The sequence below is a fragment of the Cydia strobilella genome, chromosome 9 (assembly GCF_947568885.1).
Source record: "Cydia strobilella chromosome 9, ilCydStro3.1, whole genome shotgun sequence".
NCBI classification, from domain to species: Eukaryota; Metazoa; Arthropoda; class Insecta; order Lepidoptera; family Tortricidae; genus Cydia; species Cydia strobilella.
In genome coordinates, this window is record NC_086049.1 from 8,720,992 (window position 1) to 8,740,754 (window position 19,763).

The 19,763-nt window shown below is 36.5% G+C and overlaps 1 protein-coding gene and 1 long non-coding RNA gene across 4 annotated transcripts in view; both read right to left on the reverse strand.

Moving 5' to 3' along the window:
* The window catches only part of LOC134744241 (keratin, type I cytoskeletal 9), a 26,872-nt gene extending 7,592 nt beyond the window's left edge, over positions 1-19,280 (reverse strand). The window contains exons 1-2 of one of the 3 annotated variants that reach the window (XM_063677989.1): positions 19,112-19,280; positions 4,941-5,007 (exon numbers count right to left, since the gene is read on the reverse strand). In XM_063677989.1, coding sequence (XP_063534059.1) covers positions 4,941-5,007; positions 19,112-19,114 — 70 coding nt within the window. In that variant the 5' untranslated portion in view covers positions 19,115-19,280. Of the gene's footprint in view, positions 1-4,940; positions 5,008-11,147; positions 11,290-19,111 lie in introns of those variants that run through there. The other 2 variants (XM_063677987.1, XM_063677988.1) reach the window with 2 other exon arrangements.
* Positions 1-19,763, reverse strand: part of LOC134744254 (uncharacterized) — a 120,193-nt gene that overhangs the window by 85,929 nt on the left and 14,501 nt on the right. The gene's annotated exons all lie outside the window — the stretch shown is intronic.

Sequence of the window (19,763 nt, forward strand, 5' to 3'; positions counted from 1 at the left end):
CTATTTTATTTTGGTGTCTTAAATTTAAGGTACAAGTATTATGACGATCTTTAGCTTGTAAATATAGGTCAGGATGTTTTCTTACAAATTTACATGTTTCTAATATATAGAGGGATGGTAGAGTTAAAATATTAATTTTTTTAAAGTACGGTCGGCAGCTTTCTTGGTTTTTTATATTACTTAATATTCTAATACACCTTTTTTGTAATATGAATAAATCTGCACTATTTGTGCTATTCCCCCACAAATTGATCCCGTATTGGAGCCATGTCTGGGTAAATGCATGATAAGCACTAAGAGCCGTTTTTAACCCTGTGGTTTTTTTATATCTTTATCTGAGGCAGAATAATTGAAATAGGTACATATAAAGGCATATCTCCCATTGTATAAGATGGTAGATACTTTTAACGCGTAGTCTGATCCGCTACTTTTGATGCTGCATGTACCTATCGCATAGAAGCGCTATGCGAATACTTGTCGCCACCTTTATAGAGCGCACCAAATAATTTAGTTTAGGCCTATATAAAAAATAATTTAACCTTGACCAAATAAACTAAACGCTTTAAAATTAAACCAACAACCTGTTTCAAGAGAACAGTAGAAGAAATATTAACAACAGCGTCAAAGCTCAAAGAAAACCCTTAGGCAGAGTTATAAATTAATATTAATATCAATTAATAAAGGGCCTTCCAGAGGCATAAACAAAGAGGATTTAAATCATAGGCAAAACATAATTTCAGTATTAAACTAATCGTTGTGAAATGCAGCGAATGCTTAATATGATTTTTACCTAATAATAAAATAAAAATATCTACCATGCCATGCCAAGTTGTCCAAAAAGGCCCCAGTCTAAAACATTGTCTACAGTTTCACAAATTCCTATAACAAGCCATAAAAGGTAATCCAAGTAAGGGCATTTTTTTCTTCTCGCACTTGTCCGGTTTTTCCTTCGTCTGAGGTCCGAGCAACATGACGCCGCGAGATAGTCTACCCGTCTTTTTACTAACTGTATGAATTAAAGGGGGACGGGTAGTTTATTGTTTATTTATTTATATCAATCAGACAGCACTAACAGATAAACCTTACGTGCTATTTGGCATAATATTACTTATTATCTAACATGCATTAATTACTTTAAAATAGAAGGAAAAAAAAATACAATATTTGGCAAGACAAATAGGGCCGTTAATTACCGTAAATAAAATAAATTTAAATTAAATTGGATTGAATCAATAAATTATACATAACCGAATACATAATTATGAATAACGAGTTAATAATAATGTCACAATTTTCTTAATTAAAAAATAAAATAAAATTAAACTCATCTTTACAGGCCTAAGTAAATGTCACATTCTATTCTAATAAAATTAATAATGAATTCATTTCTACATAACAAAATTAAGAAAATTAGTCAAATTGTTCAAAAATAATAATTAATGATATTTTTTTTTATATGCACTCATTAGTAAATAATGGAGCTAGGGGTAACGATTTTCTCGATATAACGACATGATGCAGCTAGGTTATTTTTTTATTTTTTATGAAATAGGAGGCAAACGAGCAGACGGATCACCTGATGGTAAGCGATTACCGCCGCCCATGGACACCCGCAACACCAGAGGGGTTGTAAGTGCGTTGCCGGCCTTTAAGATGGGAGTACGCTCTTTTCTTGAAGGTTTGAAGGTCATATCGGTCCGGAAATACCGCAGGCGACAGTTCATTCCACAGTTTAGCTGTGCGGGGCAGGAAGTTTCTAGGGAAACGCACAGTCGAGGACTGCCAACCATCTAAGTGGTGAGGATGGTAATGTTTAAATTTGGTCTCGGTTGTTATGAAGATTTCAAGTTGGTCGTCGCTGTCTAAAATGTCATTTAGTAGCATCTGTGCTTGATAAAGAGGAGAGTTAGCATGCATGCGAGTTCGAGCTGTAGGGACAGCGAAGAGACCGCGGCGTCGAACACGGAGTGCTATTTGTGACAGTAATTGGGGGTTAGTCACAGTCCCCCGTATTAATTGGACGAAATATTTCACTAGGTATATATATACTCCTGCGGGTTTCGAGGGATGTGTAGTTTACCATACCCAACACGAATAGTGTTGGATACAGAAGAGGATAATACCCGTATAATTTCTTATAAAGAAATCTTACGAATGATTTTTGGACTCTTTCAACTACAAGCGTGTAATGTTTTTCATGGGGATTCCAAATTATCGCATTTGTTTCTAGCTTGGACCGGACGAATGCGTTGTAGAGGACAGCTATAGCGTGACTGTTCGTGAACAACCTGGCTTGGCGTATGACAAACCCTAAGCATATTCGGGCTTCGTTACAGGTCTTCGTGATATGCTGGTTGAACGTGAGCTGCGTATCAAACCATGTACCAAGATCCTTGACTTCAGTGACTCGTTTCAGGGTTTTACCTTCTATTGTGTAAAGATGATTTACAGGGTGCCGATTACGCGTATATGTAATGACTGAGCATTTTTCATTGTTCAGAGTCAAACTATTATTACGAGCCCAGGCCGAAATATTATCAATATCCAGTTGCAGTAGAGAAGAATCGTCAATACTGTTGATTGGTAGTGCCAGTTTCAGGTCATCGGCAAATAAAAGGCACGTCGAATGATTGAGTACTGATGGTAAGTCATTTACGAGGATAAGAAATAGAAGGAGTCCGAGGCTACTTCCTTGCCCAATACCCGATGTGACTAAGAACAGAGAAGATCGCGCGCCGTCGTACTGAACGAATTGATTTCTTTCCGAAAGGTAGTTGGCCAGCAGTTCTAGTAAGTGAGTGCTGAAACTCGCGATTGACAGCTTCTTAAGCAGCACATCATTATCGACTTTATCAAATGCCTTTTGGAAATCAAAATAGGCAATATCTACTTGTCTTCGCTGGTCCAGATTATTAGATATTAAAGAGATGACATTTATTAAGTTAGATGCTGTTGGGCGCCTTGGTAGAAACCCGTGCTGTTCGTCGCAGAACCAGCCATTCAGCTGTTTATATATTTTGGCGTAAATTACAGATTCAAAGACTTTTCCAAAAATTGATAACACAGCGATCGGTCAGTAGTTGCGGACATCAGATTCGGAGCCAGATTTATGCATTGGCAAAACTTTGGTGGTTTTCCAGACGGATGGGTAAGTTTTGTTTTTTAATGCGAGGTTAAATATATTTAGCGGTTGGACAAATGCTTCGCGACAGTCCTTGATTAGGAATTGGGGTATTCCGTCAGGGCCTTGAGTATATTTGGGCCGCAGGCGGTTGATCGTGATATGCCAAGCGTTGGGGATTGGTGATTCGGCGGCTGCAGCCTCCGAGACTGTGAACGCATCAAGATTGGGGACGTTCTGCAAAAATACACTCTTGAAGAAATCAGCAAACGAATCTGCGACCTCTCGAGGTGACTTGTTGCCAAATGTGGCAGGTTGGTTAGATCCGCGTAGTTTCTTAACGTATGTCCAAAAGGAGGAGGGATCGCGCAAGATATTGTTTTGTAACCTATGAATGTACGATTGCATACATATTTCGGATTTCGCATAGTAGTCTATGTCGCGGTGAGATACTCTCGCGCCAATCATGTGCTAGCCCGGCTGGTAGCCTAAATAAATTTTTTACCTACCTAAGCATCAAAAGAAGGCTTATACGTTCTTTATTCGTGGCTTGGTGCTGTCAAATTACAATAGGTGCACAGTACACACTATTTGTGAATGAACAAAAGGAATCTCTTTTGTTCGCGGTAACCCGGTAAGCTACAATGAATTTTATAGTTATTAAATCCGTGCTCCGTGGAAAATAAACGGTTTAGGAGTCAGAATATTTAATTAGAAGCTACCTAGATTTCAAGATTCTCTAACAAACATTTTATTCTGATAAAATTATAAGTTACACCAGTGCCCTGTTTATCAAAATCTTGTAGCTTGTAATACAAGCGGAACTCACTTTTTGAGAGCTATTGTTAGAAAGGGACTTCCACTTGTATTACAGCTTGTAGCTTTTGATAAACAGGGCACAGGACAAAAAAACGCTTCAGAACCTACGAACCAATAAAATTATTTCGACATAATGGGGACTGAAAGTACTGAAACCGAAATTTATCTCGAATAAAAATTACATTATTGCGAATTGTAAAAGTAATAAAACGTACTCAACCGAACAACACAATAGCGGGAGAAAAAACTAGAAGCCAAAAACATTTTAAGCTAAGAGCGAGAAATGTGAAGAATTCTTCGGTGGCACGGAATTTGCGACTCGGCAAGTGCGAGTTTAGAGGCAATAAAAACAAATAAAAAGAGCATCATAAGGTCGGATCATAACTCATTGTTTTGATACTCTCGAGGCGTCGGGTTGCTCGTTTTATGTGTGCATTAGGTAATGGATTCGAGCCATATCTTACGGGAGCTCGGGAGCACCGAAGACGTGCCTGCGAGCGTCACCGGTGGCTGTGGGCCGAAGCCCGTGTTCGGCGAGTCATCAACTATCGCTAACATAGATTAAAGAATAATTACTCTGCGAAGTATGACGCTCTAACATGCGTATCCGATTTAATCAGTTGAAGTTATAAAGGTCACGTTCACTGTACGACGCTCGAGAACAGGAAGTTCCGTTCAGAGATAAATATGTATATTTCATGTTAACAATTTTTTTTTGTACAATAATGTGATTTACTACTACTACTATATACTAAATATGTTTAGCGCAGGGATCGGATACCGGTATTTTTTTTTGTATGGGAACGAAAACGGTATTCTAATTAGGCAATCTAATAGTACGAAGTCATTACCTAAAAACACCACTGAGTCCTACATTTCGAGTATAAAATAGTTCGAAAAATATGCCTTTTCGAAGTTTTTGCAAAAAACCGGTTCCGATCCCTGGTTTAGCGCAGTATCAATTTTAAAATCAAAAACCTAATAAAAATAAATAACTTACTTGAAAAACCATCAGCATAAAACACGCACGTTAAGATCAGAAGACCCGTCCTCCAATCCATTTTTATCTGAAAAAAAAAACGCTTTCGTTAGACTAAGTTAATATAAAGTCTGAAGGAAGATTATGGCTGTTTTTAATTCTGCAATAAGGCATTAATTAGTAAACCAAAAAAAGTGAAAAAGCGGCGGCCGAGTCTACAGATAATACAGCGAGAAGCTAAATAAACTTAACGGATACTTTCTGTTGTACAAAGATAGGTATGTACCTATCTTTGTACAACAAAAAGTATCCGTTAAGTTTATTTAATAATAATTTATTTTTTTATAATGAAAATAAAATTTGTACCTATCTTTGTATACTTATGTATAATTGTATATCCCTAGGTAAAACAAAACAGAGTCCATTAGGTATTCACTAAAGTAGATATTATTTTCCGTATGAATAATTGAATAAAAACGGCATAAAGATATAAAAGTACAAACAAATAGGAGGCAATATCCTTACAAATATGTATTTACATATTAGACACGTGTATTCGTAAAGCTTGGAACAAAAATAAAGCATGTTACGTCTACATATTTTGTATGATAAATCAAATATAATTAATAATACTTTTGTAAATTGTTGCTTTGACTTTGATATAAAAATAATTCCGTATAGGTAGGTACACCTAATCAAAGATACAAAATGAGCAAAACATTTCGGCGAATACGCGTTCTTAGAACCCACTCAAAAGCAATAAAAAATGTTACAGATCACTACCTCCAGTGTTGAGCGTAATTAATTACTTGTGTAATTTAATTACTAGTTGAATTACATGTAATTAAATTGTTTGTAATTTAATTACATGGACATTTTATTACATTTAATTCAATTTGCTGTGTAACTTGCCATTGCAATTACATTAATTGGTAATTGAATTACTCAATTACTTTTCGTTAACCTTTTTATTAATTTGCAAAGATGAACAAATTTACTTGGAGTAATTACATATTAGAAAAAGTATTTTTTTATCCATTATACCCTGGATAACGTTATAACATATTTTTTATCCCGAAAATCAGAGGATAAAATGTGACAAACCACGTCGAAAGGTACCTTATGGCGGTCGGCACTTACGTCGCATAGCACCGCATAAGTATGGGGGCGCCGCTAATAATGGCGAAGGTCATTAGGAATGGTCGATAGGTAGGCGGTATGGATGGTCAAAGTGAACTCTGGCCACGACATATTGAACACAAAAAAATTACACGCGCAGTACGAGCATTTGCTACATGTAGTTCAATATTATCTCTTGTGTCTTATAGCATAAAATAATCATTTTAAGTGTATGACATATTTTATTGCTGCTAGAAGAATAACGTTCCAAGTGTTCCAACCAACAGGCGAAATAATATTTTAATAATAATTATTAAATTCACTCTTACTGTTATTTTTTTTCGTAAGTGCATTAACTAAACACCATGGCATAAGAATCAAAAATTTTGATGTTTCGATTTACATTATTTTCCCTTGTACAAAATCTTGCAACAATAGATACTCATTTGAATTTTTTTAATATAAAAATTCAAATATTTACAATATTGCTTATACAAATTTAAAGCTCATTCAAATTTTTCATCTGATTTTGGAAATAAAGATGATCGAAAACTTGCATTCAATAAAAGCAATTGTAATTGAGTAAAGTATTTAATTTCAAAATGTAATTACCACGGAAGACCAGCATCGAGATCCTTAGGTGGATTCTTGACATTAAGCTGAGTGGATACCTTTTCAGTGACGCTTAATAATAAGTTGGTTCTGTATGTCTCAAGTAATACTTAAGTTAAATTTAAGCGTTTCTGAGTAAATTTCTTCTATTCTATTCTATTCTAATTTAAAAAATAATTAACATTACATTTTGCAATTGCAATTGTTAATTGAACGCGCAATTACTTTCTACATGTAATGCAAATTATCGTTACTTTGTAATTCAATTACTTTTCCCCAACACTGCTACCTACAACCTCTTTAATAACAATAACATCGGTTCGGAATCTATCTAGATTTTCAAGAGTATTTAGCTATAGAATAGGTACTACCTACACTATGTTTTAAATACAATTACAACATTTATAATTTTGAATTGAGGCACGATATAAAAACATCTTTTTACGGGAAAGTGTACACAATGGTACGTAACGTAAATTATAAGCATCTGTCATGTTTTTAACATAAAGATGCCTATAATTTTAATGTTTTTTTTTTGTTATGTCGGGACCAAAGAGAATAGGGGATATTACTGCAATGTTCTGCCACCAGAGTGCAGGACTAGAATTTTTAGTAAACCACAGAGTAACTTATACATACTGTACACTGGTACACAACCTTTAACAGGTTTTTGAAAAGTTTTTAGAGATAATAAAATATGACATTGATGCATTAAGGCGGTTTGCTTACAGAGGACTGAGAGGACCTACCGGGAAACGCGAATCCGAAAATTCCCTATCTGACTCTTTATCGCTCGAATATGCAAGAGTGACTTGAGTCGCGACTGACGAAAAGCTCAACAGCAGCATAAGCATAAGCAGGAGTTGAAAATCCCGTTACCGGTTAATCCCGTTATTATATTAAATGAAAATCGTTGAGCATTAGACTTTCCGTTCGTCGCGACATCTATTGTCAAGTAGCAGTACTGAAAATTCCGCTACTTGACGCTAGATGTCGACTACGAAAATAATAGTCTTTTGGTAACAAAACTGATGTATGGAGTGAGCACTCTATGTTTACTTAATAATCTTTGGTCGGGACCGATTTGTGGTAAGTAGTTGGTATTTTTTCAGTTCCATTTTTAGAACTACGAACAATTTTTAATTTAAATGAATAATAATCGAATTTAAACTGTTGTGAGACATACTAACATTAAATCATGTCGCGCGAGTGACTAAAACAAGTGAGTCTAAACCGTAAATGATTTAATAAATGAATAATGGAAAAAAATACACCTCTGGCTGCTTGATAAAAAAAAATAGTTTACGAACAATTTACTGTTGTGTTATTTTAATTTTCTAATTTAATCTAAAATATAGCAGATTAGCTTGGCTCGCCTTAAAATATCAATGTGGTATGATTCTAGTATTTGTAGAGAAAGGACGCTTGGCATAAGGAATTTGGTACATCGACCTGCTGCTGCAGCATTAATTGGCCTGTTCCTATCTCTATCGTACACGCATGGTTATATTGCTTGCTGTCCCGCTCGCAAAGTGTCATAGACCGCCGGCATTATGGGCGGGAAATTCCTTGTGCTTAGCGCCCTTTCTTAAGCGTTGTAATATTTGTAACCAACCACGAGGAATAGAATTCTTTGAGGATTTAACATGTTTGCGACTACATACAAGGAATAATCCGCTATGACTCGCCGTGAGATTATGCTTCTGTTTGAACGCATTTCCTGTTGAAATTATGTTTTTTCTATAGGACTGTATATGTACTATAAGGTCCTTATAGTAAGGAAAAGTACTTTAACCCTAGTAAAACATGTTGATCTTCTCGACTAATGCATTATTAGAATCTATGGCGGCGCGAGTTAAGGGGCCCACTGACTATATATCAGCCCGCCGGACGATATCGGCCTGTCAGTTGGAACAAAAATTTGACACAAACAACAAAAAAACAAAAAATAATAATACAAAAGGTAATCACGGTCTATATCCCGATCAATATAAATCTAGAAAAATTTGACAGTTCCGAAACTTCCGAACAACTGACAGGCCGATATCGTCCGGCGGACTGATAGTCAGTGGGTCCCTTTATAACTTAGAATACGAAATAAAACTATGAAAACGGATTATATCGCGTATATTGAATTTATAATACGGGTGAGTCACCCGTTGACCACGAACGCTGTAAAGAGTTCGAAACGTCGGGATGTAATATAAATTCAATATACGCGATATAATCCGTTTTCATAGTTTTATTTCATGAGTAACTATCGCGGTAACCGAAGACAATATTAACTTAGAATACATTACAACATACGGCGGCTGCTTGACAATCTAGATTTTCTATTGCTAATCACTATCTTTGTCGAGTACTTTCTGCTGTTGATAATATCTATTCGCGTAATTTTGTTATATTATTTAATGAAAAAAAGTAATAATTTAGGGACTTAAAAATTTACTAATTGATCATAGAGGTGATGCTGTAATTGTTTTAATTACGACGAAATTGGTACAAAATTTACCATCAAAATGCTGTTTTCACTTAGATGAGGATCATTATGAACGACACGACGACCTTATAATAAGGAAAAGTGTTTTCTTTAGTTTTTTACTACGTATTTACTTTAGGATACTTTTTTATTCGTCAGTGTCGTATTTACCGTTATGCGATTTGAGCATATTCATTAATCTTTAACCTGGATTATGATATCAATAACCAAACTACGCTCAGTAACTTTAACTGTAGTGCTGTATCACTAATGAATACGTAGTTAATTAACTCGATTTCAATGCAATTTGTGCACAATAACTTAGTCAATCAGTATACTATGAATGATTAGTTATACCTAGCATAATTCAGAAGCAGTGCGAATTCAAATCAGGGTTTAATCATATTTTTCCCCAGTATACACCTTTGAATTTCTTCGCGGATGCATAAGGCACTTCTTCAAATGAAAATTACGACCAATTGATACAAAGGTGATGATTGGTATAGTTGGTATTCATCGAGTTATCTCCGAATTAGACGAATAGGTATGATATGTAGCTAAGCTAAAAGTTTGCCGTTGCACATTTCAGCACAGCACAGGCAATATTAGCCCGTCCGTCCGTCGGTTGCAACTTTATGACACCTGGCTACATTTCTCAAACAATTTCGTCCGAGACCGCTCCGCATAAGCTCGTTACCAACTACTGTGGACCGCTGGGAAAAACGCTTTGTGAATATCCTCGCAAATATCTCGCTTTATTGAAAACTTTGACACACGATATTTAGTTTATTGTTCAACAAAATATCCTACACAACTCGGGGTATCCTACACAATTCCTGAAAATAAGTGTAAGTACTTTTCCGCATGAGCACGAAACGAAACGGATCGATGGCAATGAATTTGTCATTGATGGAAAGCGAAGTGAGCTAGTGGCGGCATGGGGCGCCCCTAATGTCACAGGTCACTGAAGGTCACGCGGGTCAGGCTAAGGGCTAAGGGTAGACACGCGACTAAGTTACCACTTTACCCACACGACGACTAAGCTAAGGATTTTACACAATTTTCTTGCATGTTTGCTCCGGCGACTCGCTGGCTCGGGTATGATTAGTGGCGTCGTTATTAGAATTAATGGCTTCGTACTGATTAAAAAGGACGTCGGACTAAAAATTAAAAGGACCCCCAGGGGATATTACACGCCATACAGCAGAAATTGGATGTGAAGCGATACGGGAGATATATTGCCCGACATAAAGCCGTGCTCGGTAACTTTCTACCCATTTCCGGCAGCCCACTTGTGAATCGTATTTCGGAATCCTTTTTATCTTTTTGCGGGTGCGGTGTGGCGGCGGAACGCGAAGTGACAGCGGCCCCGAGCCACTTCGCAGCTCATATATCACTTGAGCCTGTAACGGCGGCGTTAACGGCTCGCCTGTCACCTCCGCACTTCACCGGCGGTCCGGCCATACCTCTAACCGCACCTTCATCCGTTGTCTATCAGCTTAATAGTTTTTTGATACCTTTTGTCTGTTTCAGATTGTTTTTTCAGGTCATGAAACAAACTGCCGTTTTACGAACCAAATTGTCCTTTTGAAGAGCAGTCTAGTGATATAATGCGGAATCAAATGCGAGTACGTGACGAGCGCTATGCTGCAGCGGAGAGGGATTTAGTGCGTTCAAATTCTAGACGCGGTGCATGGCAGCCGGTCTCACAAATTCAGGGATTGCAAGCCACGGGTATAAGTAAGGGTGTCGCTTACAGGGATTTATATCGGCGGGTATATCCGGCGTGTTCACACTTCATGCCCGTGGGACGGTGACGCCAGATAAAATGCGCTCGAGAAGTCGGGTGCGCTTTACACAGATTCTCGGCTACTGACTGCATATATTACATGGAATATAACATCGAACTGGTATCTACACTGTTTGACTAGATTGAAAGAATATTGGACTCAGAATCGTACGTGAGAATTTATGCACCGTTGCACAGAAAATGTATGCGATAAAATATTTAAACTTACGACTTTTAACTGCAGGTTTGGCAAAGAACAGGATGCACTACCACACAGCGAGGATGGTCAAATCACAACTGAATTAAATACGCACAAAAGTGGCTACTGGCGCCTCGCCGCTAACCGACTAAATCACTCATTGTTTACGAAATGACTGTCCGAGACTGATAACACTGTTTACTTGGTAATTTGTAAAATTAAATGACATCATAGGCGTAGATGTTACTCTCGAGTTCATGACACAGGCAATTCTCGGTAATGCATTACATTTCATGAAAATATTATTGTGGAAATCCTTAGACATAATTAAGACAGACCGAGCTCTTTTATGCTATCTCTTACTGATAAATCGCTTCAACCGAATCAGTCTATTTGTGACTTACGTTTACGCATAGCTGTTACGGATATAGTCGTCAGTCGTATTTTGTTTTGGTTTACTTGAGGCGAGTGCTTGCAGCGATAGATAGGTTTAAAAAGCACTGCATCTAGTTATCTTACTTCCACTAAGGGTTTAGGCAAACGCCCACAGTTTTGAGACGGACATTTTAGACGTCTACCAATCAAGGCACAAAAACAAAAAAAAACTACCTATGCTTAATTTTTGCGATTATTATCGCAGGCGAAAAACCGGTTGTTTGTAGAATGATGTAAACATCCTTGAGATGATCATTAGGATACGAAGTTAGAGCGGTTGTACTATCGTCGACCGCATAGCAATACATCCATTTATGTGCATTTGTTTACTACTGGTTTGGATAAGGATAGTATACATGTTAAGACCAATCAAAAAGTATACAACTATTTTTAGAATACACATACAGAAAGACATAATGACACCAGGGAGCAAACATAAGAGGCAGATTACAGATTAACGAATTCAAAATAACTTAACCATTTCTGATATTTCTGACAATAATGGAATATACAATAGGAAATTAATCGTATTTACCTATATGACAATGACTTCTGAGAAAAGAATATTAAGAAATAAATATCTCGGTGCTTATAAAAAATAATAACCGACTGTGTAAGTGTCATATGCTACGCCACCTTTGCAAAGGCTAATAATACTAACATAGCAGACCGAACTCTTATCCGCGATGTCAATTTCATAAAGTCAAGGAGATTTTTATAAAACATTACGCTGTATATACTGAACGACGTCGTCATATTTTATCCCTCAGTGGAAGCTACGTGAACGTGATGGCCACTTGTCTTACTTTCAAGCCTGGCTTGTGTACTTACTACTTAGATACGTATTAGGTAAGTATCTTTCTTGTTTATTAAACTATATATTTATTTAAGCTAACACTAATAGGGCATATTACTGCAATGTTCTGCCACTAGAGTGCAGGACTAGCCTTTTTAGTAAACCATAGAGTAACTTATATACATACTGTACCTTTAACAGGTTTTTGACAAGTTTTCAGAGATAATAAAATATGATATTGATGCATTAAGTTAAGGCGGTTTGCTTATAGAGGACCTACCGGGAAACGCGAATCCGAAAATTCGCTATCTGCCTCTTTATCGCTCGAATATGCAAGAGTGACAGAGATGTCATATAACGAAATTTCGAAATTCGCGTAGCACCGAAGCCTAAATAAGGCATGATCGCGTATTTTCTTATATATTTTTTTCCGTTTTTGACATTTTTATGCTAAAGTATAACCGCGTACTTATTTTCTCATACTTTCTTGCGTGAAAATACTACGCTTTTACGCTAAAGCTGTCAGAAGTGCCTTTCCGGTTAGATCGTAAGATTTGGCGTAAACACTAGTTTTATGTGTGTAGTAGTAGTGTAGTAGTGTTTGACTTCGATTTTATATTATTTTATTTTATTTCATTCTGTTACTGCATGATGTATTAGGTAAGATTTTTGATTACGATTTATGGTTGTATTAATATTAATGCTTGACATCATTCATGTAAGAGTAGCATAGGAAATGTTTGTTTGTACACCTGTAAAGGTAGAGTCTTGGTGAGTCCACATAAAATTGTTACATTAGTAATTACTGTGCAATGTACCCATTTCTCACAGACAATAAAGATTATGATTATGATTATGATTATGAGCGTGTAATCCAAGAGCAGGATCGACCTAATTGGCTCAACACGGTTTACTTTTCTAAACATTTAGCAAACGTTGTGGTATTTATTTGTATTTCGTACACAAGTAGTTACCTAGAACCTCACTAGTAAGATTTAAACTCATAACAGCGCGCATTCAGTTTTTCAAATTCCAATACCACGCACTTGCGATGGCCTGCGACATGATACCGTGCACCAAACGTTGCTGTCATAAAGTATAAACTTCCGCCATTGCGCAGCCATCGCCTGCAGTTAGGGTTACCAAATGTCTGGATTCACCTGACGTGTTAGGAAACCAATTCTTGTTGGAAAACTCATAATCTGGACCCCAATAATTGGAAAATGCACATACGAAGCAAAGAAATTCCAGCGGCACAATTGAACAAAGAGTAAAGCGCGCGGTCGTTTTATGCGATAAACGCATCGTTAAATGCAATGCGTTTGCCGCACACCCATTTTACATAAGAAAATCTAATGACATTACATCGTTTTACGCGGTAAAAGCATTGTAATTTTTCGTACATTCCGTTGACGCATGCGTTTATCGCAGAAGACAACCGCGCGCTTAAAAAAGATAGACGTCCGAGTGCTCGTCAACTCGTTACCGTCCCAGTACAAGTCATCTTTAAACTTACCTATGACATTAGCAATAGAGGTGAGAACAGTGTTATTTACAGGGTGGTCCAAAAATACGTTGAAAAAAAAAAACGTCAACAAAATGCCCCAGTAAAAATCTAGACAACGTATTTTTGGGCTAACCTCTATTGAGCACTGAGACATTTATTTTGTTACAGTCATGACAGGAAAACAGAAGACATAAATACTGCTCATAGCTTTTATAGGGGAAATGTTATCAAAATGTAAGAACCGGAAATGTATGGTATTTTTTCAAATTTTCCTTTAATTTAAAAATGTAAGAATGTTATATATTCTGTAAGATTTGTACAGGTTATTTTAGGCGAATGTAGAGTAGAAACTTAGAGGGGTAGAGATCCTCCTGATCATTTTTAATTTCTACGCACTTCTCTAGGTATGAGACATTTCCCAATCAAAACTGATTCTGATCCTGCAAAAAGACGAAACAGCATTTTCTTGACACCAGACGAGAAGAGGCCTGAGCGCATACATTATACCTCTACCTCTCATCATCATCTAAAATAATAAGACCATGCCTGGAAATGTAGATACCTGTTTTTAATTAACGCGTGCCATGGTACCAAAGTAAACTTAGTTACGATTTTACAAGCTCTTCCGCTAAAATACATTTTCCTAGTTTTATTTGGAAACCCTATACTTGCAGCATTATTTTCGTTTACTGCACCGGATTTTGGGCATTCTGGTGAAACGTGACTTATAACCGTTTGAGTCTGCACCGATATTAGCGGGCTCTAGCTGGCATGCCGCCATAATTGCGACGGGGTACTAGGTTAGCAGAGTCGAAAGGAAGTGTTCCTTCAAGGAATCCGACGCTTTTATGGTGTTGTACGTCATGCGTGAAATATGAAATAGGAATTATGTCTACAGCCGAAAATAAATGTTTTAATATAATGGTAATCCCTTTTTATTCTCCAAGAATGAGGTTGAGTGCGTGCGCTGTATCAAGCACATACTTTTGTTTAAGAATGTATGAAGGGTCTCGAAGAATCAAAGAGTAACTGTCTGGCCTTAGGTGCTGCGTCACGAAGCGTAGACGCAAGTTAATGAATTTAATGATATATTGATTGACATACCTATACTAAGAAGTTGAAGAAGAAGACCTGACCTCATGACCTGTTTCATAGTGGATGCTTGCAATTCTAGAGGATATCCCAGTCTATTGTAAGATTATATTTTATTTATTCACTATTGTATAAAAAGTATAAAAACCGTAATACATAATTTGAAGTCATCATCACGTAGTGATTCTTTACATTCAGACCATCTAACAAATAATAGCAGGATATATCAATTTCAATTGAGCTGGAAGTGTATACCTACCTACAGACACTTTATTGACCATACATAAATCCACTAGCTAGACTATTCCGCAGTGTTGGACAAAAAGTAATTGAATTATAAATTAACAATTGGAATTAAAAAATGTAATTGCAACAAATAATTTCCATTACATGTAGAAAGTAATTGCACATTCAATTAATAATTGCAAAATGTAATTACATTTTGAAATTACAATTTGTAATTAATAACTTTACTCAATTACAATTACTTTTATTGAATGCAAGTTTTCGATCATGGTTTGGTATTTGTTGTTATAGTGGCAAGCTGGCAACAGAAATACATTATTTGTGAAAATTTAACTGTCACTATCACGGTTCATGAGATACAGCCAGGTGACAGACAGACAGACAGACAGACGGACAGCGGAGTCTTAGTAATAGGGTCCCGTTTTTACCCATTGGGTACGGAACCCTAAAAAGGTACCTTCAATCCCCCTACACCTCAGCACACCCCCCACCCTCGAGGACTTTTAGTATGTTTATCTGGACACCACAAGGCCCCACAAGGGTACAACTATACCAATTTTCAAACCTACACGAATTATTTTCGCAGATTTTTTTAATTTTCTTGAGCTATTTATTTCGATAGTCCTAATAAAATTGCATGAGATTTTTATTGTTGAAAAAATTTACTTCTAAAAAACGTTGTCCAAATCATATTGTCTTCTCTTACAGCATGCATGGGCTCGAAGCAAAATTGTCAGTATAAGTATTGGCAGAGCTGTGTGGTTACTGTGGTATAATAAATCTATGTTTGGGATGCATACAGTTACTGCCTTTCAACGTTGAGTAGCTGTATGAGATTTTATCAAAGTATATAAGAAATATGTAATGTAATCCCTAACCTACGAGTATGACGCGCAAACTTGGTCAATAACTGAGGCTCTAATACCGAAACTCAAGGATTGCCAGCGAGTGATGGGGCGCAGTATAGGCACTAAGTGTTAGCAGAACTGATTGAATCAGGAACACAGATGTAGAGATGTTGGCGTCAAGACCGCTACACTTAAGTGGGAATGGGCTAGACATATGTGTATTTATTTATTAGATATCTACTGCATGCACCTGGAAATGTGGGCCAAAAAGATTACTGAGTGGGACTCACGGAACACCATAGATGGTGCAGGTCGGGGTGCAAGCAGACCAAATCTAGCTGGATCAATAGGAAAATACAAACAACAGGACTGGGACGAGTGAAGAAAACAAGGGGAAAGGGCAGGCCTTTGCCTAGCAGTCGGACACTAAATTAGGCTAATAGGGAATATTACGCGAAACTCTGCGTAGGGGGCGCCAGGGCGCCACTACCACAATCTGAGGGTCTATCGTGAAACAAGAAAATTTCTTTTGCTAACATCTCTGTCACTCTTGCATATTCAAGCGATAAAGAGGCAGATAGCGAATTTTCGGATTCGCGTTTCCCGGTAGGTCTTCTGTAAGCAAACCGCCTTGATGCATCAATGTCATATTTTATTATCTCTGAAAACTTGTCAAAAACCTGTTAAAGGTACAGTATGTATAAGTTACTCTATGGTTTACTAAAAAGGCTAGTCCTGCACTCTGGTGGCAGAACATTGCAGTAATATCCCCTATTAAAAAAAACAATGTAACATTTTTTGTCAGCATAGTCACTGTCACAGATTAATTGGCGTAGTTTGAGTGAAAGGGAAGTGTACAAGCAATTTCAAGAGAGTTGGTAGTTTTATTTCAGTGCATTAATTTAGTATTAAATTTGATCTGTATATAATTCAGTATTATTATGGAATAATATTAACATCTATAAATTGCTCTGATAATCACTTAAGATAACATATGTGGTATTTTCTATAAAAAGGGACCTATTAAACATATTAATAACGGGTCACTCACGTATTTTAAGTCGAAAACGCTCGACATGTTTCCACACAACAACAAGAGTAACAAGACGCAACACAACAACACGCAACACAACACAACACGCAACAAGACGCAAGACTCAAGCTCCTGATGACGCTCCTCGGTACGGAGTGAAACATGTCGAGCGTTTTCGACTTAGAATACGTGAGTGACCCGTTATTAATATGTTTAATATGTCTGTGTCTCACGGAAGTTTTGTTATTAAAAAGGGACCTTATTGTCGATGGCGCTTACGCCATTATTAACGATGCTCCGATATAAATACAATGCCGCGCGAATCTGTGCGGCGTAAGCGCTATCGACAATAAGGTCCCTTTTCATAGAAAATGACCCATTATGTACATATTATTCACCATTCGCGTCGTACGCGAGTGGAATAAATTACCAGAAGCAGTGATATGTGCTCCTTCAGTGAACACCTTTAAAAACAGACTTGACAAACACTTAAAACAACTAACACAATGAACACTAATAGACCTAATAGTAAAAAAAAAAAAACAAGTGCAGTGATATACACGCATCAGCTTTCAGCTGCTAGTGTATTAAACAATATAATAATATAATTCATTAGTGCTTGTTGGTAGGCGTACATGAATAAATTATATTTGAACTGAACTGAACTGTGCAAATAAACATTTCGCCTATCCCTACTAATATAATAAATGCGAAAGTAACTCTGTCCTGACGGTCTGCATGTCTGTTACCTCTTCATGCTTAAACTGCTGAACCAATTTAGATGAAATTTGATATGGAGATAGTTTAGGGCCCAAGGAAGGACATATTCATATTCTTTATTTGTATTGATCATACCATAGTCATAGGACTGTTTTTATCAATCATCATCATTATCCCATGCCAACAAAGCAAATAAGATGGTTTGCCAACAAATATCAACTGCATAGTTCCATCAGTTAATGTAAAAGTTAGGCTCTTTTCTAAAATATAAGAACCTTTCAATAAATCTAAAAATGTACTGAGCAGTGTGGGTATGTCAGCCCAATTTGTAGTTTTTATCGTTTATAGTATATTAAGTGAATCTCTGTCAAGTATTTTTCATAACATAGTTCTATTCTTTTGTTGTCTATGAATTCAATTTCAGTTTTGAACTCCTCAGAATAACAAAAAAAAAAGGTTTGATTTTGTAATTCACATAGAAATTTATTAAAGGGTTCTTCTGTTTACAGTTGTAAACAGAAGAACCCTTGTGGACCATTTCAGGTGACCACCACAACTGCCGTTCTAAATGATACAAACTACATAATGCAAATTGTAAACCTATTCACCATTAGTATTTTGCTAAGTTACCGGACATACAGATAAGTCTATTGAATGTGTATACTTTTGTATAGTCTATAGTTACCAGTGTATTTGTGTAACCATATGCTAAACTACATTTGGATAAAAAAGTGAGTAATCAAATGTTTTTATTTACGTTTAAGTATTTTTTTTTCCTAATAGCCGGGTCCACACAGAGCGAGCATACGCGTGAGGTAATTTCCTCACACACAAAACGGCCAGTGTAGACGTGCCTATGTGGACCTGGCTTATCAAGTAAAGAAAATATCAGAAAAAATACCAATTTGTAATCAAGCAAATATCAGAAAAAAGGCCATTGAATGCGTTCAATAATGTGTCTGTTCAACTTTACTTCAATTAATTCAATTCAATTAATTTTAGAAACATTGTTTTCTTTAGTTATTTTATGTGCATAATGTTTATATTATAAACATGAACATGAACATTACTAAAGATAAGCAATAATGATTCCACTATAATGCGGATGTGTAAGGTGTATCCTTGCGAGTAGTAATTAAACCCCATGGTTGTGCGTCATTGCTAGGAATAACCCAGATATGAGCAAAATTTATTCACTTCTTTAGAAAGATTTAACAAATAAATCTAAGGAAATTTGTCATTAATTTAAAGTTTAACAATTAAAAACATGTACAGCTGGTTAAACTAAAAGTATACCTACTTTAAAATAACACTTACCATAAAAAATGTTGCCTCTTGTTCTTGTTTCGCAAATAGGATGAGAATAACTGATCAATTTTTCCCTAGACACATGAAGCTACCTGAATGCTTTGATTTAGTCACGCAACACAATACAAGGTCTGTACTGTACAATTCTGTCATTAAATATTATATTACTCACTTCAGAAAAACGAGTCGACAGCCACAGGGCCAATCCGGCCAATTGACGTTTGACGTTCAGGCGCGTTTATAATACAATCTCCAGTTCAGTCCGGTTATGTACGGAAACCTTAAGTAATATTGTTTTCAGATTGTGCTTTAATATTCCAAGCATTATTGTTATATTTCTATAGGTTAATTAATAAATATAGTTGGTCAAGCAAATCTTGTCAGTAGAAAAAGGCCCGAAATTCGAATTTTTTATGGGACGATATCCCTTCGCACCTGGTGTTTTTAAATTTGCCGCCTTTTTCTTCCTTTAATTTTGACCAACTATAGGTACTAATAGTTAAGTACATACCGGATTTAATTTGTGAAATTATGGTTTCTGAACGCGCTAAAAATTAAGGATTAATGCTTTGACCGGAAGTTTTAAAAAGATGAAGGATGAAATTGTCTTTCCTTTTCTTTATTTACTTCCGTTTTGGTTTTTGCCAATTTTGCCCTGTGC